The following is a 23,982-nucleotide window of genomic DNA, read 5'->3' as shown; positions in this document are numbered from 1 at the left end:
TCCGTCGCTTTCTCGGCCAGCAACAGGTAGGTTAAGCTAAGTGTGTCCGGTAAAGAACTCTTCCAAGATGATAATAATGTTATTTTTACAGAGTAGTATGGATTACATCAAAACATAACAACTGCACAAAGTAAGTGGGGGAACAGAATGCCAGCAACGAAACGATAAAAAAAAAATAAAATAAAATAACGGGACATCTAATTTCCTTTTCATTTTCATATTCAGCGTTACATACTGACACAATAAGCAAAACTCAGTGGCAGTTCGATGAAGCCTCCATCTAACATAACATTAAGCCCAACACACAGCTAAATCAATATTACCGACGTAGCATCTCATATTAGCGATTTATTTTGTGTATTAGAGCTTGATATTCTCTAGTGCATGTGCTTAATATTAGCAAGATCTGAATCAGTAACATACTAGAGGGCTTTTACTCTCTCACTGTCGGGACAACTCCAGTATCTGAATCAACACTAGACGATTTTATTCAGCCGAGAGTAAGTACAGGAGAAGAAGAGCAACATTACTGTCTCCATTAAACATATCATGATCTGACAACTATAATATTCTTTTCTAGTTTAAGCCAGACGATTACATTCAGCTGGGAGTGAGTCATAGGAACCTCAGAGTGCAAAGGAGTAAGATGCAGAATGAATCGCCGAGGAAAACGAGTTAAGAAATATTCTCAGTCGAAGGAAAGAGAATCCAGGAACAGAATATTCGCTCCAGCATATTACAAGGGTCGCATCACATGGCCAAAAAACACACGGTAAGCTCCTTGGTGACTCTGAGGCTTCACACACACACACACACACACACACACACACAGAGCACAAAAAAAAAAAAAAACACCGCAACCTACCCTACCATGTGGGTTCAAGGGAGGGTATGTGTTAATGCTTGTTTCCTTAGGTCTGTTTTTCGTAAGGCTCACTGATATATTACCTACCCATACGCACCTGGAAGAACGACATAAAGGAAGAATTAAGGTAAAAATGTGAAAAACACTAGGTCACTTTAGAGTTTAGGCAGATTATTTTACTTAGTCGGGAGAAGCCTGGATAGCTTTGTGTAACTGTGGGATCAAAAATGGAAAAGATATAATAGAAGTACCCTTTTGTAGGTCATATGATCGGGGGACAGGGCGACTTGGAGGCGATTTGTTTGTGGCCACCCCAAACGGGATTGAGGCGTCTGGCAATAGATAGATAGATAGATGATCGCTAAAGTATCTTATTTTTTGTCCAGTACCAGAGGGTTTCATTCAGCTGAGAGAGAACCCAGCATGCTAGGTATATATAAGCTTTTACGACAATATAAGCTAATTAAAACTCCCTCATGCAAAGCAATGAGCCACTCCGACTTTGACCTTGGCCAGTGACCTTGACTGTGGACAGATGTGCACCAAAATCGAAGCAATTCATTCTATACCCATGTGCTAATTATAATTCATATTGGATCAGGCATTCATGAAATATTTTGTTAACATATAGACATCACAGATACAAACTCAGTCACAAGTGCCAGGCCTAATTCGGCGTCGTTATTAAAAAATCAGTGTATCAATGTTTCCAATTACCTACACTGTCACTCGTCAGCACCAACACGCTGACCAGCAGAAAATAAACAGCGTAACGGAGACACTGCCTTCCCGCTAAAGCCTTTAAGCGGACTAACGGAAGCCAATGCAGCATAATAGAGCCAATATAGTTCTGAGGTGGCAAGGTGGACCACAAAGCTGTTTTCCTCGTATTCAATTTCATCCTTGAGGCCACAAAAACTTGCAATCATCAAACGGTGGTCTTGTAATGGTCTTAATTGAAAAAAACGTGACACATCTAAAGCAGTGATTCCCAAGAAGATGCTGGGGTGGAAGGGTGTTAAGAGTGTGTTGGAGGGTCGGTTGAGGGTTAGTGGGGTGGGTTGAAGGGTGAGCTGGGGGTTGTTGGGGTGAGATGGAGGATGGGTTGGGGAGGGTTGGCGTGTGGGCTGGGGGAGCTGGTTGGCTGGAGGTGGTCAGGTGTAGAAGGGGGGGAGGGGAGGAGCATTAAGAGTGGTGGGGTGTTGAGTGGGTTGAGGTGGTGTGGTGTTGAGAGGGTGGAGTATTTAAGTAGGCTGGATGGCAGAGGTAACGAATTCTGCCCTCAGGATATATTCTGAAAATTCAGGTTTTTGCATGAGGTGGAAACAAGATTTCGAAGACATGTATGATGTGTGAAAGATTGTGATCCTTATCTCAAAGCATGCTGTTTAACTGTTCAGTAACTTTTTGTTGTTAATCTTTCTTTGTTTCTATATTCTACATTACCTAAGTTTTCAGGTAGAAATTAGGATTTGGATGATGGTGGTGATGATGATGATGATGATGATGCAGGTAGAAGACAAGAACAAACTAACTGTCTATTATCCCAGTCTGTCTTAACACAAGTACAACGCTTTACTGAGTTCATCTTTTTCAGTACGGTATATGGCACATCTTTTTCAGTACGGTATATGGAAACATATACATTTCAAAATAAGGTTTGCTTTTTGATAGAGCCAACCATTCACTCTCAAAATGGCTGTTATTACACTTTCGTAACAATTGTGTGACCCTGTTACTTTGCTTACTAAAGTGAAATGTTATGTGTGTGTTTGTAGGCTAGAAAGGCTTGCTGAGGCTTCCTAGAAAGTAGCGCATGGCCAGAAAAATGATAAAATTCTATCCACATACAGGAATTGTCTTTTCCGTGATGATTTAACAGCTGTGATCCGATTTTGACACTCTTCAGGTCTGCGAGTATTGTGCTTCTACTCGGGGAAATCACGAGGCTGCGAATCAAAACTCGTTAGCTTGAACACAGTTGGATACCTCCGCTTACCATCATGTTCAGGTAACTGGAGGGAACCGACTTCAGTAATATTCTAGAACGGTAACACACACACACACACACACACACACACACACACACACACACACACACACACACACACACACACACACACACACATTTCCCCATTCCCTCCTCCAGGTGTATAGGAGTACACAGGGTTAATCAAGTTGTAAACCCCGCAGAACTGACCACAAGGCAAATCCACATCGAGAGACCAGCTGTTCCATCGTCTCGCCCCAGTACCCTACGACCAACCAGTGTGGGTCTCAATTTTAGGTTTGGAGCCATACTTGATCTTTGCCAAACTCTCTGTTACAATTTAAGTGATGCTGTTGCCGAGATACAGTATTGCTGAGACATAATACTGTTACAGAAGCTGGGTTACACAGACAATATAATTATCAGATGACATGGTGAAAGAATGGGACAAATGCATGCCACAGACGTCGCCAATATGGTTTTTAGCATACCTTACACATTTAACCCCCTCATTATTCAATTTATGTTATCTGCTTGTCATTAGCAGAGTCACTTCAGTACAAGACAATACCACACCCCCACCACACACAAACACGCTTCACAGTACCACTCACACTACCACACTTCCCGTCTCCTTTTACACAGAGGATTACTGACCATCTCTATATCAGATGATTAGATAACACTATACTCCGTTTTTTTTTTTTTTTTACTGAGGCGAAGATGCACTTGACAGGTTGATGATGATTGGCTGAATGCAACATGTCCAATAAATATTTACTAACCCGAATTTCCTTCTCAGATATTTGCTGTCAGTTAATAATGCTAGATTATGAAGTAATGTTGCATTCAGCAATAATCACCAATCTTTCAAGTGCATCTTCCATTCGATTAAAAAAAAAAAATAACTGAGTATAGTTGAGTACCCTGAGAAAATGAAATAAAGTGGGAAATGGAGTTGGAATAAAAAAAAAAAAAAATACTGATAGAGATAGTATTAATATCGTCATCGTTCCTCATCTCTCACACCCGCCGGTAAAATAATAATGAAAATGAGAAAGTATTTTCGGTAATGACAGGGACCTAATTACAGACGGAATCAGTAAATATATGGTCCTTTTCACTGGATATTCTAATTATGATTTCTCCTACTTTTGCATTTTTCTTTTTAATAGTGCGATGATGATGATGATGATGATGATGAAGTAAAGGAGCCGAATACTAAGATTAGGCGGTCCACTTCTGCACACGCATTAAGGCATCAGCAAAGTTAAAACAAGATTTTCTCACTAGCGAAATTTAATGTAGGCTTTTGACAACCATTTTCGCGAGATTTGCTGTAGCGCAACTAACTAGGAGAGCCAAACAAAGTGTATAATCTGACAAGCTTGTATTTGTGGTTTTGATCTCACCATGTTCACAGCTCTTCCATATGGCCCCACCGACACGTCATAAAAGCATCCACACAAATAACATAATACCGGATCTGAATGTGAAACTCCTAGCGTCACACATGAGAGATAGTGGATAGCAGTGCCCAGGTGACAGGTGACGCATGAAGGCTGCTGTAAATCAGATCCTCCCTCGTTGTATCGTTGGTGGACTACTAGATCTGTTAAATGGGTTTCCTGTCTTATGCCCATTAATGTAAGTAATAAATAAAAAACTCACAACTGCAAAACAGATCATGGGTAATGATGCCAAAGTACTAGGCTACGTGTGAGGGTGGCTGAGGACCGTCGTACGTGGATCACTGGAGAAGTGATTAAAAATGTAGGCTATGTCCAGAGTCTGATGCAACAAAAAAAAAAGCTATAAGAAAACCTCGCAACCTTCTCTGCAATTACTATAATTTGCAACCCAGGACCTGGACCTGGAACCTAAATGACAGTACACAAGAGTCCATAACAGTCTGCTGATCACATATATGTCCAGAATTCGAAGAACGTAGACGTAGTATGTAATTTGATATATTTTCTCTAATTTGAATGTGACTTTTTATCTATAATTTACAGAAAGTAGATCAAGTTCTTTTTCTCTGCCCAGTGCGTACAAGCAAGAGATACAGTTATAGAAGGACATCTGAAAATATGAAGGACACACGAAATGTTGGGTGTTTGACGAGTCACTGTGGGGTGAAGGACTTCACCACGCTTCACACACCTCACACTGCCACACACCACACTTAACACTACCATACTTCACATACACGGTAACCACACTTCACACATTCCTCATACTGCAACATCACAATGCCACACCTCACACAGCCATAATATGCCTCACAAGCACCTCACATTGCCACACCTCACACTGCCAAAATTTAAACAACCACACACTCCCATACTTCTCACTGCTGCATCTCACACTTGGAAATATTTAATAATGACGAAATGGAAGCGATCGATGATTCCACGTTTCCGCATATCTCCATGTTCAGCCTAGAGTTAAAGTTTGTAATTTCCCGAGCTTTTCATGCCAACTAAAATTAAGGCTCCGGGGCACATTAGTAATTTACAGCATATAATTTACGTTCGTGAAGAAATTAACTTGAGGAACACATCGCTTTTTCTACGTGTTTAGTTTACGAACAAGAAGAAGTGCACTGTAATAGCAAATTGCTTTTTTCTAAGTGAACAGTAATTATGAGATAGCATCAGTTCAGCAACTCCGTGTACAACTGTTTTAGCCTTCCTCTTCACACACACACACACACACACAGGATACTCACCAGGATCCTCAGTGTAGTAGGACCTCGTGTCAGACTCCCCCAGGCCTTCATCGGGGAACTCTGAGGACACGTAGTCGTTGGTGGCGTCCTCAAAGCCGTCCTCCTCCTCCTCGCTCCCGTAGTCTGGTGAAGAAAAAGAAAATATGGAGTTAGGAAAGCTTATCTTCCACTTTTTATATCGTATGTAACTTTGTCACTGTTTTTTTTTTTTTTTTTTTCTGTGTGGTGAAAAGAAGACACAAAGTTGGTGAGGCTGATCTTACAAGGACTTCCTTTTTTTCCTCCCATACCTCTTTGTCGATATGGAACCTGAGGGTGAGGAACATAAGATTTTGTGAAGATGATTTCAAGAGGAAGGTCCTTATAGTGAATGGTCTACAAAATAAACTTTCATATGTATTTGTCAATCATTTTTCCTCTTAGGCGAGGACGCTAAGATAAACTATGCTTATAAGAGAGTTCGTTGGTGTGGATGCCTACCATTCTTACCACGCACACATCGCTGTCTGCTGAAAATGATAAGATAATAGAGAGTTTCTTGCAAAACAAACATCTCCCTCATGGATGCTCTTATCATTCTTATCTCACACAGATCTTTCTATAAGTGCATGCGTATCTCCTACACATCTTTATCAGTACTATATTCAGTGCGCAAAAATCACTCTGTGAAATTATGAATTGTATGTAGTCTGCTTATGTGTATCATCATGAATGTTTCAAACGAAATGACGATCCTTGGAATCATTCAGTCAAATAAAAAAAACTTAATCACTCTATCGTAATAAAAAACAACGACCATGTTTTGATCTCGATTCTCTTAATATTCGTCAATGCATATGAAATATGCAAGTTTATAGACTAACCAAAGCTTTTATATCGCTATTTCATTTAGTCCGGTAAGTCACCCATTCTCCACGACGGCAGTATCTGTTTTATGCTTGTCAATCCGAAACTAAAGGCTCTGGCAGTTTAGGAAGAGCCTCTCATTGCTGAAAGGTTAGAAAATACCCATTAACTCTCAGTAAGACGATGGCATTTCTCACTGATTCATGCCATACACATACTATAGGCAATTTTATAACAGCTTAACACTTTTCGCTGTGTAAGGGTTAATTTTGTGTAGTTCTACTAAATAACGTAGCTAGATCCGTAAAATCAAGGCATAACTACATCTATGAATAATTTTGTACAGTATCTGGCACTCGCTGCGGCTTGTGTTTTGTTCTCTAATTGCTGCTCATTATCTCTGACGTCAGTGGGAGTTTGTGTGTGTGTGTGTGTGTGTGTGTGTGTGGCAGCTGTTCTTAATTTTGATGACGTCTATAGTTATTATTTCTCTCTCTCTCTCTCTCTCTCTCTGTTACAGCAAGGCGGACGTCCCCCACACCGTTCCCTACCGACAAACAGTGAACCAGGAAGCAGACAATTAACTACGTCCATACCACTGTGTCAATTCACCTTCCGCTCCTCCAGTCTAGCGGGGGAAGTATTTGTAATAGATCTGAACCCACATTTTACGATAAACTAGTCTCCTAATCAGTTAACTCAAATAGTTCAAGGACGTCCTTTATGTTTTATTACTGCAGTCTCCTCGTTATCATATTCAGCTTTGTGTTGACTTTCCGAACTATAGGAGTTAGGTATTTATCTCTTTTATTAATTCCTCTTCTACTTGGGAGCTGTTCAAAAAAAAAAAAAAAGTATGATGGTAGCAAGAATAAACTACATGAAGGCGTTAATGTATATAAAGGATTAAAAGTTTTTATGATACTTCTTCCTCTGAATCTCTCCAATGTGAACTCACCTGTCTTGCTCTTTGTTAGCTGCATCGTGGTGGTCGTTAGGAACTGTTAGTGGGATTAGTCAATACGTTCTTGTTAAGGGAAGATTGTTCCTTGCGTGTGTATTAATTAGTTGTTAGGTGGTGTCAGTGGTATCAGTTCAGAGGTGTGTCGTTTTTCCATAACACTGAAAATTTCATTAGATGTTAGTTGTCGTAAGTTAAAGGAAGAATTATGCCCTCAGCGTAATTACAGTATTACAGGCTATTTCTTTTGTCACACGGATCACACGCAAATATCTCCTTTTAAACAAACAAGAAAAAGACCATCAAAAATTTCTCGCGGGCAAGTTCTCAGGCAACCACAGTCTGCTTTATTTAATATTGCTCATTTAATAAACAATTATGTTCTCGGTATGAGCAAAGAATAATTTTTCCACATCTGGTGCACTGCAGGGACTCGATGTTTTCTTTAAAACTCAAAATCACACTTTATATCCCACCAAGTCCTCAGCCACCCACAGTAGGCAATGCTTTAATTCATGTAGGTCAGCGGCTGATTACGGCTTCTTTGTAAAGTTAGGTTTCCTCGTCCCTATCATCGCAAAGTTTTATCTCGTCTTCTTTCCTTACAGAAGTGCGATCCCACAAATCAGATTTTTACACCGGCAAATCGTCACTTCAACCACGCAGCGCTCCACATATCCCACTGGCCCGAGAGTCCAGCGCGTGACTGACAACAGAGCCTCACACCTTCTGAAGCCCCACAATACGCTCTTTCCACCTCCCCACGCTTGGCACTTCACAATGTTACGTCCATTGTTTCGTCGGTGAGGGTGTGAGGACGAGGTGAGGGGGACAGCGATGATGTGACGGGCACCAAGGAGGACTGGCAGAGACTAAGGACCGCAGAGCCACTACCACCGGGTCGAATGGTTTGCAGGAAGGGAAATGTAGGTTACCACCCATATGGCGCGGCCCGTCATTGTCAGACCGTCCTCTCCCCCTCCCCCATTCTTGTCTCTCTCTCCCTGCCCCCCTTCCCGTCCATCCCTCACACACACACACACACACACACACAAACCGACGCCATTCTAGCTTCTGGTCCGGGTATAATAAAATGTCACGGTCATCCAGCATTAGTGATTTCAAAAGTTACTCCGCACAAAAGTCACGGTGAACATAAAATTTCGATCACAGGTTTATGTAAAAACAAATAATGAAATCAAAGCCTACCAAACCATATGTATCTTCATGTATTAAATATTTGAAAGAGAAATAGTACAACTCACTAAAATTTCCAGCTGGTGTCATAGTGGGCGTAAGAGTTGGTTTGGCTGCGTAATTATTAACGATGAGACATTTCCCTGGACACAAAATGCTAATGATACCATTGTCAACCTTCAACTCACCCCCACTCCTCCTCTTACCTCCCCCCTCCTCTCTCGTTGACACACACACACACACACACACACACACACACACACACACACACACACACTACCTTTCGTCTATCATAATACTTTCGTCTTTTCCTGTATGCCTGTTCGTGTGTGTACCTGATTTTGAACATTACAAACCCAGCTCTTGAATCAAACCTAATTTGCGATTGGACCTTGTTAAGAGGAAGTGCTGTGTATGTGAATTTTGGAGGAAATGCAAGACGACAGTTTTTTTAATGTCAAAAAAGGACAAGAACGAAAAACCACCTAACCAAGCTTTTCAAATTATAACCCACTTATTCTATGTCAAAGAGATGTAGCATTAGCCCCTGTAGCTCGAATGTCATATTTTCTCTGCTCATGGTATGTCGTGATTTTTGTCAACATGGAATAGACTTTTCAAGCAAGAGGGGTTAAATATAGCTTCCATTAACCTCTCAAGTATGACAGACCACTGAGGGTGAATAGAATCGCCTGGAAATTGCAATGACAAAATATTAAATCTCTCGCCAGAACGGGATAAAAGCCGATAAAAAGAGCAAAACAGACATCGTACTAGGCACCAGTAAGAGCATTTGCTGCGAAATACAAGATCAGACATTACCACTGGCCAAAAATCCTAAAACCATGAGCATCAGGGTCCGAGACTGCCACAAACCATGGCATAGGCTCCAGCTCCCCCAATAGAGAAGTTCCTCAAGTGTTGATAATGAGGTAGTGTTTCCTTCCGTTCAGACAGCGGGACTTGGAAAGTGTCTGTGCAGTACGAGGGCAAGATGTATGAGGTTTGTGTGTGCTTGATGTGTGGAATTGAGAAGAGTATACGAAGCATAAAGGTATGAAGTATGACTAAGGTGTGTGTGTGTGTGTGTGTGTGTGTGTGTGTGTGTGTGTGTGTGTGTGTGTGTGTGTGTGTGTGTGTGTGTGTGTGTGTGGCCAAGTACTTAACGTAATGCAAACATATCTAGACATATTTCTAGATATCATTTCCCACTGATGGCTTTGGTAACGCACCTCCAGGAATTTCTGACATTACTCACTGACAACCCCTCCGTCCATGACACACCACCCCTCCTCATAAGCTCTCCAACCTCGTCCTTACACCTTGTTCCTTGTCTGCACCTTCTTCCAACCGCACCGTCTTCATACGCTTTCTTACCTACCCTTTCTTAAGTATTCGTCTATCACAAACCACTCCACATCCTTCTATAACATTGCCACTTAATTAAACAAGACAGTAAGGGAAAAGTACACTGCCAATTTATCCAGTAAGAATCTTGGGGTAAAAGGTTAGCATCTGCCATTATGTTTCTTTAGGTCTCTGGGTGCCTTCTCTGTCATCTGGTCACTTGTTCTAGTTCCCGTCAGACTAGAAACATATGACTGGGTTAAAATATGGGCCTTCAGAAGTCGGTGTTGGATTACTGAACATTTGGGCAGAAGGCCTTTCAAGAAACACTTGCTTGTCATTGAGTTTTGTGGGTTGAAAGTGCTTAGGCTTCGCTTTTAATGAGAGAGAGAGAGAGAGAGAGAGAGAGAGAGAGAGAGAGAGAGAGAGAGAGAGAGAGAGAGAGAATATGGAAGCAAGGTATGGATGGAAGGAAATGTGGAAAAGTCAAGCGTAGAATGCAACAAGAGAGGCAGGGCAAGAGTTGAGTGTGAACCGGATAATGATGAGTGGAATACGACAGAGAAATGTAAAGAGATGAGACAATTGCAGAGAGAACTGTGTGGAGGAAACTGAATGTGGAAGAGAGAGACGTGGACTGTGGAAGAGAAAGGTGTGAGAGAAGGTAAAGTAGGACAGGTGTGAAAGAGATGTGGAATGAAGGGAGCTTATTAGAAACTGTGGAGTGGAGAAAGCAGGCTACCGGGATTACAGGCAACAGCGGAGGAAGTGAAGAGTTAGGAGAGAGAGAGGTGAATAGGAAGAGGAAGTGCAATGAAAGATGTGGATGGAGCACCGTAGTATATGGCACAGAGAGAAAGGAAAGTGAGAACTGATAAAATGTATTAATATGGCGAGGAAAATAAGAGAAGGGAATAAAAAAAAAAAAGAAGGACTGAGAGAGAGAGAGAGAGAGAGAGAGAGAGAGAGAGAGAGAGAGAGAGAGAGAGAGAGAGAGAGAGAGAGAGAGAGAGAGAGAGAGAGAGAGAGAGAGAGAGAAATGAGAGGCAAGAGGAGGTGGGGCTAGCAAAACACAGCAACACAGCACTCCACCTCTCCCACGCCACTCCCACACCCGCTTGGCCCCAGTGTCAAGGCCACTCCATGATAAGGTCAATGATTTCCGCGATGAGTTCTGGGAGCGATGGTGGGGGAAGGAGATGGGGGAGGGGGGTTGTCGAGAGGGGGGGTGGAAGGAAGGGGGAAAGTTGGGGTGTGCAAGGAGCGAGGGATGGGAATGAGGGGAGATGAGAGAGGCTACATCCTGTCTGTTTTCCAAAGCATGGTTGGGTTTTGTTTTCTTTGTTATATTGTATTGTTCTACTTACACAGGCTTAGTTTTTGACTGTTTCTAACTCTTCTAGTCACAGAGGTATCCTAACATGAAGAAATTAGTCCGGTGGCAGCTACAAAGAATTAGTTTACCAGCAATCAATAGTAAAATTGATAGATGGCAGCGAGAGGTAAAGAGAAAAAGATCATCGATTTAAGGGTGTATTTATTATGAAAGCTGCGATAAAGAAACCTCACTTTCACGATACTGGCATGGCGCAGTACGTTAACCGTTATTACAAAATGCCCTTTGTTGAACTTCACTTCCTTTGCTTTGGTGATCACTTCTTTTCGTTATACTGCATTGTAATACTCTCAGGGCCACGGTATATTTATTTCTTCGGTTTACAAGAAAAGACACTTGTATATTTACAGCGTTGTATGAGCCTTAGGATCAAATGTGTATTCCTTAACTCTTCAGCCCCTGAAAACCATCATTGTTCCATTCTTCCAATTTCGTGTTGATTATTTAACTCAGACATTTCCTAGTGGAAGAATTAGGTACCACTTTCATTAACGCCTTCAGCACAAGGGTGTTCTAATCGAAATCTGATTATCTGGTATTTGCAAGAGTAAACATCGAAAAAGTATCCTTGTAATAATAAGGTTATCCAACTTCTCACTGTGGGACTGCATTCACAGTTTTCTCTTATGGTGTACTGTCATATTATCAACATCATTAGGTTCAAATACTCTGTAACAAATGTAACTCATTGTGCGAGTGAATTCACACTTTTTCTAATATGGTGTATTGTTATATCATCAGTATTACTGAATCAAAAACTATTCATCTAATCTAGCTCTCACTGTAGGCGTGCATTCATATTTTTAATTCTTATGGTGAACGGTCATAGTATCAAGATTATCATAATTAATTACTCTCTTCCTAATCTAACTTATTACGAGATGTATTCATATTCATTTTTTCCCCCCTATGATGTATTTTCATTTTTTCCCAGATCACAAAACTGATTCATTCCCCCAGGCACTAAGACAGCGTGTAGTAATTTTAAAGGTGTTCTTGAGTCGTGTGTGATATATTGGGGTGTTGCTCTCAGTATCTCGTGTTACGTGTCAAGGAAACATGATACAGTATTGTGTGTTTTTGTGTTATTTTAAGAGAAACTCGGACACAGATGAGAAAGATATTTTTCTGCCAATCCGGTTTGTTTTTATAGTGGGAAAACGACGATGATGGTAATAAAACGAGAGGTATTGTATTCTTGTCATGTAATAGATTCTTACGGGTCTTAAGTTGCATTAGACGTTGAACTAAATGTACTGCCTTTAAAACAATTTACTAAGCTGCTTCATAAAGATAAATTGCTACGTAGTGCTCGCTGGAAGCAAAGTTTGTTTTTCATTTCTCCAGGATGATGTCGCACTTTCTAATATATTCAGGCGACGCCGAAACGAAATTATTTAGATCTGAGCTGAGGCGATTAGAAAAAAATTCCCTCTCAACTATTTCACCGATTTTTTCACACAATAGGTCCGCAAAAGGAAACATTATGGCAGTCAAAGGAAAACCTCCATCAACAGAAGCGTAACCTCGATGACATCCATGGTTTAGCTTTGCACGTACAGGAGAAAGTTCCCGTCTTTAAACCGGTGTTCACCCTCGTGGTAAGTGAGGCAGGTGAACACGAGCAGCTTCACGCCCGGGTGCTGATGCGGAGTGGCTCCAGCAAGGTTACCTTTCCCAATCTGTTGCGTCACACACACCTCAGGCACTGACCGCTTGTCGGGTGTGACTCAAAATACCAGCACACACACACGCAAGCACATATATATAAACACTTATCTAGGAACACACACACCAACCTCCATTAACGCTGTGTCACCCCACGTCTTGCTCACTACATTATTCGTTTATGTCACACAGTTTCAGTGTTGTGGTCGGCCCAGCGGCTGCAACACGCAGTCTCATGCCAATCTAACCTGTCTCTTTTGGTCTCCATCACATCTTGTTCACTCGCTCTCCTATTGTTTTGTTCACACACTCACTCTCTCACTCCTTTGCTCACACTTTCATTTTCACACTGATTTTCTCCCACACTCACTATTTCACCCCTTTGCTCAGCCGTTCAGCATCTTATCTTTCCCAGTCACTGATTTCCTCACGTACTCATTCCCCTGCCCATTCACTTTAATGCTCACTTGTTTACTCCCTTGCACACTAACTCAGTCTCTCAACCTCTTTGCCATTCACTCACTTCCTTGCTCACTCACTCTTATTCCTTTGTTCACCCATTTTAACTCCCTTGCTCACACTATCTCACTCCCTTACTTACACGTTCTCTCCCTCTTCTGGTCAATGCACCCAGTTATATACGCATATGTTCATGGCCAGTGCTACATCCATAATAATAGTTTGTACAATAGTTGCAACTCACTCTACAGTTTGACAACATGAGAGAACAGTATTGCATTGTCACTTCATTCAGCAGTGTCTCATTTCTTCCCTTCAGCTGTCATCATCATGTTCATGGTCATAACCACTTTGTTATACGGAAAATTGTGCTGGAGATGGCTGCCATGAATATAATGGCACAGATATAACTGTCTGGCTCCACTGCACGGTTACTCAAATGTTCTGCACCTTCCTTGTACCCCGAAATAAAATAGTGATCTGCTGGGCAATTTCAGTCTGCAGTTCACGTTTCAGATAAGCCTGGAGTTGCAACTAATATTACAACTATGTCAAAGATATTACCGTACACTGGTCATGGTTGCAACTCGTTTCACCTTTAGCAACATCAGCTAACTGCACTCTCTTGCCACTTCATTTACCAGTGTCTCATTTTCTACTCCCTTTGTCATCGTCATCATTATCCTATCCCTATTTCCTGCAGTACTAAATGGCAGGTGATTGGTTGTGTAGCTCATTTTGCCGGGGACTCCATTTGATAGTTCTCGCACTTTTGTTTCCTTCTTCTCATTACATTTCCTGGATCCCTTCCGCCTAGCATTACGCGAAAAGGATGATGATGATGATGATGATGATGATGATGATGAATTTTAATAGGGATTTCTACTATCACTCCATATCTATTTGGTCACATCACGGAGTTGATTTTGAGTGATTCTGGACGGCTACATCCTTTATACCTTTTCGATGTTCCTTCTCGCAGTCCAACTTAATCAGCCGATCAACACTTCTCCCACGCAGCTGTACCCAGTATAGCACTGCTCTTGCTTCACTCACTTGCGCCAGCCCCTTTACTCTGTTTTATATCCCTTAACCTTTTGCGAAGGACACTATCACTTTCGCCTTCCTCTCCCGGAATATTTCACTCTTGACGCACGGATAAGATTGCGGAAAATAATCTACACAGTCCATTTTCATACTACGCTTCCCCCAGTGTTCGGATACGTAGCGTGTTTGTCTAGCACTAACTCCTTCAAATCGAGGACGTAATTTTATTCTTGTTGTATACAGACAATTTTTATTCACATCACGAAAAAGTCCTTGCAGTGATGGGGTTACTGAAGGTATGATTAAACCCCTCCAGTTCGAAAAGTTTCCCCTCAGCTGATAAAAATGTCTTCTAGAAATTAAAGAGAGAGAGAGAGAGAGAGAGAGAGACGTATCAGATTCGAGGGTAAAGATATTTGTTCAGTTCCTTCATGACCTGTAGAACTTGGCTTGAACGTGCATGGTGGACCTGCCCATCCATGACAGGCGTGTGCAAACCGGCCGCTACGATACATATTACCATACTGGTTTTACTTGTCTAAATTTCGTCCTTTTGCAGCTTATTTCACGCAGTTCCGTGGCCAAAAAAAAGAAAAAAAAAAATACTACGGCTCCGCATCTTCTCCATAGCATTTCTTCGTGACTAGCATCATATGTTAGATTTAGTCTGTTGTTATAACTTGGCAATCAGGATGAAGGGATCGCAGCTTTAGGTCAAGGTGCAGTCAAAAGAGTATATCCTGTACGAGGTGAAGGGCACCCCGAGACTATGCTATCATAGTCCGGAACATTACTCTGCCCACGCCCCTGATAACACCACACGGTACACATATTCATCAGCCCCTTCGATCCCACGATGTAGCTGCATGTTTTATTCTTGCTACCTCCTAACGATTTCACTCAACTTAGGAAAGCTATCTCGTCCTGAACGGGTTAATGAAGACTGTATTTAACCCCTTCATTCCGTAAAGTCTCCCAATCTGATGAAAATCGTGTGAATGTATATAACAGTAAAATATATAAAAAAAATGCATCATCGGATTGAATGGGTTAACATACTGCACACCTGTCTACCTACCTCTCACTCTCTCTCTTCTGTGGAGGAACCCGGGGAAAGTACTGTGGCGGTGGTGGTGTGGTGAGGGGGAAACCAGACACGTTATTAGGAAAGCGCAAGGTGAGGCTCGACACTCTCTCCTCACACCAACGTCACCTCGAGGGTAATTGTTTCCTCGTCACTCTTAAACCTCTGACGACGATAGGAAACTTGCCTTCCTGTTCTCCCTCGGCGATTGAATTAAACTGCGAGTTCAACTTTCCCCTCCACTCTTTCACCTCTCACGACACAAATCTTGTCTTCCCTTTATGATCGCTTGAAGATCTATTGCAGCCAAGGGTTCAGTTTTCTTCTACACTCCTAAAACCCTGGCGAAAGAAATCTTGCCTTTCTCTTATCATTTGACGATTAAAATCAGTCTTTAATGGCCTTTCATCGTTTAAACTCAACTGACACTGGCGAAGATAGACGAAATAAACCACAGCTCGTCACGAAAAAAGCAGAACACCAGCTCCTTTACTCCGCAAATTCCGTTCAGATTGGGAGTGTCCTCTTATCGTCTCTACTTGAGTATTCACAAAAATATTAAAACAATATAGAATGTCCACTATTTTCTTCTTGATATTCCTGGTTGACAATATTCAGCTAGACAGAAAGCTTCTAAAAGTGTCTACAAATTTCTTTGCAATACCTCTGGTGATTATTATTCCGTTTTTGTGTGGCCTATCGTCGTGAAAAAAAATAAAATATCCACAAGAGTGATCATGGGAACGTGAAACAATACACAGCTTCAGTTTTTGTCTCACTACCGCCGTCTATTTCATCCACCTCACGCTGTCACAAGTTAACCCTTCTGCAGCAGCGGGTCAAGTAGCGCTGCAGCTGCTGTCACCGAGACACTGGCGGGGTGGGGTGGGGTGGCGGGTGTGGCTGCGGGAACACTAACATAACGAACAAAGGCCATCGCAGGGAGCGCCTGGGGAGGTGCTGGTGCTGGCCTGGGGTCTTATTTATAAAGGATCCGAACCGTCTAATGAGGAGGAACAAGTCTTCCATAACATTCAGCCTTTATCAGAGTTCGCTTTGTTTTTTAGTATTTATTTCAACTCAACATTCACAACGATGTGCAGAGTGTGTGTTACCTGTATGAGTAAAGGAAAAGGTACATACAAGCAATCTTATGGGCAATCAAGCTTAAGAGAGTTTATAAGTACGGTCCTAACTGCTCCTGCTTCCCTCCCTACAGCACCTTACTTGCTTGCCTTCCTTCGTGCGTCCTTGAACTTTTAAACTCAGTGCATTTATTCACTGCACACGTACGCCTCGTTAACACTATGGTGCAGTTTTTCTCATGCTAATCGCTACAATTAGATTAAAAAATGCTTCAAAAAATACATACTTAGCCACCAACAGCACAGGTAGGAGTGGGAGGCTGGGCGAGGCCTCACTTCCTGTGCATGAAACGATGGAGTCCCACCCGCCCCCAGGTGCTCCCGCCCTCAACACACGCCCTCATCCTCAGACCTACGCCCTTACCATCTCACCCTTAAAATACACCCTCACACCTACGCCCTTACCATCTCACCCTTAAAATACACCCTCACACCCATAACCTCAACACACACCCTCACCTCAACCTTAATTTCCTCACCTAAACATCAACTAAGGAACTTTTATATTTTCCCAAAGCCAGTGCTGTATATTCCATTGCAAGGTTATCAGTCTTACCTTTACTCTCTTAGCACAAACCTCAGCATCTTAAGACTCTCAGATGCCTTTATGTCCAAACGTAAGCTCTTAGCACCCACCCAAGTCTCTTAAACACTAGTATTTACCACCGCAAGGCCCTCAAGTCAAATCCGTGACATCACACAATCTAAAAAATTCCCCGGCTAATGCGCGTGCCTGTAATCTCAAGTTTTTGTTCCTCAGTGTTATTATACGCTTTCTTTACAATCTCCTAGCATTTCCTCCTCAGAATACGCAATTAACAGCTTCAAGACCCGTAGATGCCCTTAATTTCCAACCTAATTTCACAGCCATAGCGTACGTCCTCCCCGTAACTCTCCACCGTATCCACCTCAATGCAGATCCTCGTTACCTTGGCTGTATCTTCACCTTCTTCCTTTAAAATGACATTTTCTCATTGCGCAAGCGTTTCTTTATCCCAGATCAACATTGCAATCCTTTAAAGGCGAATTTCGATTTGTTTTAGAAGATGAATAAAAAAATAAAATACAGGGAGTAAAGCAACGGGATTAATGCGATGATATAAAAACTCCTCCCCTACAAGGACGATATTTTTTTACTGTTTTATTCATGTTACCCTCAGGCGATTTTATTCTGCGTAGGAGAGACTTTGCGAACTGGAGGGGTTAGATACACCCTTCAGTGACTTCTACACTGTTCACTGTCTTCTGCACTATGATGGGTCTATCTCTGAAGCTGAAGAAAATCGTCTCGTGGTATCAAGTTTAAAAAGACGTCATTAGCCTGAAAGGGGTTGGCAGGGCTGGTGTAATGTTTTAGGCAAGAGTAAGACTTGGGATGATTGATGATGATGATGATGATGATGGTGGTGGTGGTAGTGGTGGTGGTGGTGAAATAAATGGCTTAGACTCTATCCTTTGCACGTCCCAACAGCGAGTGGTAATAATAGTTGTAAGTCTTAAGGAAAAAATAAGTTGCGTAAGATTCCTTGACCTTTTTCATCTCTCGCTTCCAGAGTTACCTCACAGTTTGCTTCTACTGTCTTGCACAACACGTTCTACAACTCAGATTCTGCTTGGCATACTATAAGACTCTCTCTCTCACTCTCTCTCTCTCTCTCTCTCTCTCTGTTACTGCTTTTACAATCCTGTCCAAGCTTCTCTTACACACTCACAAAATTCACTTTCAGACTTACAAAACACACTCCCTTACAAAAGACAGAACACACACACACACACACACACACACACACACACACACACACACACACACACACACACACACACACACACACACATACACACGCACGCACGCACGCACGCACACACACTAATTAGTTTCTCCTGCCTTACACAATACGATCCAAAAAAAATCACACACGCAGTCTCAAACACACAGACGCACACGATTCGTAAGTTTCCTAACACAACACGATCTAAAATTACCAGGCAATGTCACCTGCCTACCCTCTCACTTTCCCTCCCCCCTCCGCCCCCTTCTCTCTCTCTCTCTCTCTCTCTCTCTCTCTCTCTCTCTCTCACACACACACACACACACACACACACACACACACACACACACACAAACCCTCCAACTCCCCACCACACACAATGGCTCCTTTCCATTCTAACCCCTCTCCCACGCACACTCGCACGCACGCAGACACGCAAGAAAAAGGGAGCATGGGAATTAGAGTGTCTTCCAAGAGGTAAGGAACAGAATTACCTGCCGAGCGGAAAGACATAATGACCTTGTTCCTGTCTTAACCCTCCCCCCTCCGTCTGTCTGTCTATTGTCTGTCTCTGTCTCTGTCTGTCTGTCTGTCTGTCTCTCTGTCTCTCTCTCTCTCTCTCTCTCTCTCTCTGTCTGTCTGTCTGTCTGTCTCTCTCTCTCTCTCTCTCTCTCTCTCTCTCTCACTCCGTCTGTCTGCTGTTGCCTCCACTAGAGACAGACTGCAGCTGGAGGGCGGGTGGATGTCAGAGGGCGGATGTGGTTGTCAGGCTTAAGTGGATGTGGTTATTGGGAGGTGGAAGCAAGGATGTGGTTCAGAAGTGCAGAATGTTGTTCAGAGGTGAAGGGTAGATAGATGTTAAGTGGATGGATGCTATGTGGATAGATGCTGAGATGATGGATGGATATGGGTGTGAATGTGGGTGTCAAGCGCGTTGGATGTGGTTGTCGGATGGTGAGGATATGAAGAGGTATGTATGGATGTGGTTCAGTAGTATGGCACGTGGATGTCAAACGGTGGAGGGGGAATAATTTCATGAGAGGGAAATCGGATGGATGTAAAGGCGAGGGTTTGGTAGTCAAGAGGCTGTGGATTTAGCTGTAGGGAAGTGGAGGTGTGTTGGGAGTATGGATGTGGTTCAATGGAAGGGCAAATGGCTACCGAGCAGTGGAAGGTGAATGGATGTTAAGAGGTGGATGTGATTTTCAAGGGAGAGTGAAACATATAGGGCTCTGTATATAGCTTTAAGAGATGTGGCTGTGGTTGTCAAAGAGTGAATAATAGTCAAAATGAGAGTGTGCTTGTCATGATAAATGTGGCTCTCAAAGAGTTACATGATTAGGTTTTGCGGTATGGCTATCAAAAAGAGTGGCTCTCAAGAAGTGAAAATGCCTGTCAAAGAGAGTGTGTTGCTGCCTGAGACAAGGTGTGTCTGTCAAGAAGGGATAAGATCGGAGGTTAAGAAGTACTGCTATAAGCAAATGGTGTGTCCTTCAAACTGTGGTTTGCCTGTCCAGAGTGAAAGTTGTGACATGTAAGAAAGTACGTAGTGAATGTCAACTAATAAGAAAAGCAGTCAGCAGGTGCTGTGGATGTCGAGAAGGCGAGTAGTTATCAATAAGAATTGTGGGTATCAGTTCGTAAGGGTGGCCATCAAAGAAGTGAAAGTGGCTACCAAGGAAACATAACGTTGTCAAGGAGTGGTCAGGCTGTCAAGAGGCACGAGGCGTGGCATTTGGCGTGAAAAGAATGGAGTGGCATTAAACACGGCCTCCAGTGAGCAATGGAAGGTCAGGGGGACGGGGCAGTGAGAGTAGTCAGTCGAAGGCCACGTTATATTTCGCTGATTAGCTCTATTGTTGACCAGACTTTTACTGACTGGTAGTTTGTGAGTGCTCAGTCAAATGTCATTTGCATTTCACTGATCAAACCCTTTTCATTCTTGCATCCACCAGGCGAAGATGATCTGCTTAAAGTAAGACGTCTCTTTATGAATTAGTTTAAGGAGCAGTCAGAGAAGGACACAGATTACTGAAAAATCTTGTGATGCAATTGTTTCTGATGCCACATTGTTGGAAATCACAGCAGTCCATACATTCCTTAAAAGAAGGAAAAAAAAAATCATCAAAAACCCTCCAGGAATGCAATTGTTTCTGGTTCTTCACTGCTGAAAAGCAGACACCATTTTTAGGTATTCACTTATTTTTTTCTATCTTTTTGCGGAAATGCCAAACAGTATCTACGATTTTTTTCTTGTCCTTCAAAGTGAGAATCCTGCTATGTTTCAGTGGTGTGAAACGGTAGCATGACTGTAAGATACTGGTAGCAAGTAAATCGGAGCAAGTGAATTAAAGAAAATTACATGCAAAGGGAGCAATTTGGGGACAAGAGTCCCTCCTAAGTCGAAGAAAATCACCTAGCAGATGCGAGAATGCACTGACCACAGTCTCAAGTAATACTGGCACTAACAGTCGTAACGAAAGAATCAAATGAATGTTTGTCTCCTGGTCATTTCCACTTCTGCTATCATTATATCTATCTATCTATCTATCTATCTATCTATCTATATATATATATACCTGTATATAAAAAAACAGACTTGCAGAGACAAGAGTTGATATTTGAAGGCAGACTTGCAGAAACTGTAGGCAGTACCGTTTTCTGTTACTCAGAAACATATAGCTTTAGAGAAAACGTCAACATGAAGCGCTGTTTGCTTGGGTAACTAAAGCAAATGTTCTTCGCCTCCACTAAAATGATAGTGACGTGCCTCATTTCTTATCTACCGTAGTTTCTTTGAAGCCTGAAATGCTTTAAAGTTGAGTAGAAATAGATGCGTGCTTGATAACTAATTTATGATGTGACTTGTTTCATTAGTTATAGCTTATTATTGTTTATTTATTGCTAGATGGTTGAGTGGGAAAATAAGGTTAGATGATGATGATGGTGATGATGATGATGGTGGTGGTGATGATGATGGTTAAAGAAATACGGTCGCCTTCCCAGTCTTTCCAATCTCTCGCTTAATGCCAATGACAAAAAGCTCAAAATGAAAATAACAATTAGGCTATCTAAATATCTGATCAAATCCTCCCCCCTCCACCCCAATTCATTGTGACAGATTCCTTTTACGGTATTAAGCCCTTCACTAAGATTTATTAATTTTACTCAAGCTGCCACCAGACGATTTTAGCTTAATGGAGAACTCGTTGTGAAGAGGTTGTTGAAGACTATAATATAACCCTTTCATTTAGAAAAGAAAAAAAGACTATCTTTTGGTGAAGAAAAGTTTCTGGAGGCAGCGACTGCTAAATGTAATAGTCATCGAACTGAAGGAGTTAATGGAAAAAAATCAGGTGATGGCCAGATTATGAAACTCGCCCTCCCACTGAAAAGGTTAACAGATTATAAGAAGTTATTCCTAAGATGGCAACAGTTGATGACTTCTAAGCAATGCAGCAAGGTTTCAAGGGTATAATTAAGTAAGGAGTGCATTGAAAGTCACTCCACTTGTCACGAGGAATCTAAAATCCATGAATTATTGAGAGAAACTACCCTGATCATCACTTCTTTCCGCGTCGTGAAAATAATAATTGCCTAGACCTAAACCTCTGTACATAATAATTTTCTCTCTCTCTCAGGCTAAACGGGCATGAGTCAAAGAGCTGAAAATTATTACACGCACCAAGAGGACTCCAGATATCTGCTACCTTAATTGCGAGTGAAATCTTGCCCTGTGTGACCTCGAGAAAAAGCAAGCAGGCAGGTAGGCTGGCAGGTGCGGCAATAAGCAAAAGTTCGCCAACAATTATCTGCAAGCATTGTGCCTTGCCTTCCCTATTTCTCATTCCTCCTTAAACGACAGAGAGTAGGCTATCCTTCCTTCACATGCTCTTTTGTTGTGTGTTTCATATTGCTGTCACGTAAAATTGTTCAAGTACCACCTCTCATTGCCACAGCTGGTTGAGATGTGTTGGAGAACTTTTGCTCATGGCTGTACACGGTGGTAAAAAAAAAAAAGGAAAAAAAAAACTATCAGAACACCTGGGTGCGATGGAACTCAGAATCTACCCTATGGCTGTGGTTAATGTATCTGGTTATTAAGTCTATCTGCATGCAATTCCGTACAGCATATAGAGTTCGTCCCTCTAGCTCAAAACACAAGAACTTTTCACATTTCCAGATCTGAAGGGCATTCTTCACGAGTTTTCTTCATTGTACTATGGTGTAAGAAGATCAAAATGCTCAGATACATTCATTCTTGAGTGTACAATTCATCAGTAAGATTCTTTACTATGCTGTTCATGTTTCGACAAATGGTCTAAAAATATTCCCCTTTAACTCCTTTTAAATGCGTATGCCTGCTGTTTCTACAGATACAAAACTACCAACAAACTATGCATAGCATATGAAGTAAACGATCCACGAAGAAATACTTGTCTCACCAAGAAAGAAAAAGCGAACACTGCAAAAGCGTCGATCACATGGGTATAGATTTTTTCTCTGAGTGTACAGCTGATCAGGTGGTTTTTTAAAATTACCCCGAAACTGTGCGAAAACCTGAAGATCTCTTGCTAAATAAACCAAGCAGGCAGGAGGGTGCGTAATTGCGGTTTATTAGTTCTGCTTCCCAAACAAGCAGAGGAATCACATCTGCGACTGGCTTTTCCCTGATTTTTACTTGTGGTCTTCTACGTTAACGCTTGTACCTGAATTTTGTTTTATTTGCTAACATGAATACGTACACACGTGCAGTCTCATACATGCGCATACACACACACTCAGTCTCAGTCTCAGTCTCTCTCTCTCTCTCTCTCACCGATGAGACAATACTGTGTGTGTGTGTTGATACATGTGACCATAATATCTTTTCATTTACAGCAACGGAAGCGTCCTTGAATTGCCATCTTCGTTTGCATACAATATCTTCACCTTGCACCACCCTAGAGACGCTCCACCCCTGACCCTGACTCAGAGGATGGGCGTCACCTCGTTATGGTCAGGTGGTTAGTCCCATTTTGGTGTTGACAGATCTTTAACGCGCTTACATCCTTATGAAGGAAGTTCCAAAAGGAGTTCATTATTCTGCTTGAAATAGCAATTCATTTTTAGGGGGTTGTTTTGGTTATGACTGCGACTGGTTTCTTTTTTAACATTGCAGCCTTGGGCAGCAGCCTATTTTTGTTACTTGTCCGAATGAGCCTAGGCCCATGAACAAGAACAAGAACAGGAACATAATAACACAGTCGTTAATACTCGCCACTGTGATACATTCTGAGGTCCGACAATAAAATGATTCATAAACTAAACTTGTCCCCTTTTTACGGAGCTGCCCCCACTAATGGAGGCTTCGTGCCGATAGCCTGATATTTTTCCCAGTGAGGATGGCGGTTATGTCAGTGCTCAGAGAAAATGCATCTGCACTTACATGTACTGATCATTTACTGTGGTCGGTCTGCTTTTATCTTTGGGTACTA

At 42.1% G+C, this 23,982-nt stretch overlaps 1 protein-coding gene across 5 annotated transcripts in view; it reads right to left on the bottom strand.

Annotated features, from left to right (window-relative positions):
* Positions 1 to 23,982, bottom strand: part of LOC145401030 (uncharacterized) — a 512,459-nt gene that overhangs the window by 80,866 nt on the left and 407,611 nt on the right. For 4 of the 5 annotated variants that reach the window (XM_080273401.1, XM_080273403.1, XM_080273402.1 and 1 more), the window contains one exon: positions 5,587 to 5,709. The exons of the other annotated variant lie outside the window; for it this stretch is intronic. In XM_080273401.1, the coding sequence (XP_080129527.1) occupies positions 5,587 to 5,709 (123 nt within the window). The remainder of the gene's footprint in view (positions 1 to 5,586; positions 5,710 to 23,982) is intronic. 5 annotated transcript variants of the gene reach the window in all.

This window comes from Coenobita brevimanus, chromosome 54 (genome assembly GCF_032717465.1).
Source record: "Coenobita brevimanus isolate Jiangsu-jjx chromosome 54, ASM3271746v2, whole genome shotgun sequence".
In the NCBI taxonomy this organism is placed as follows: Eukaryota; Metazoa; Arthropoda; class Malacostraca; order Decapoda; family Coenobitidae; genus Coenobita; species Coenobita brevimanus.
The sequence above is the reverse complement of the archived record's forward strand: the minus strand, read 5'-3'. Positions and strand labels throughout refer to the sequence as shown.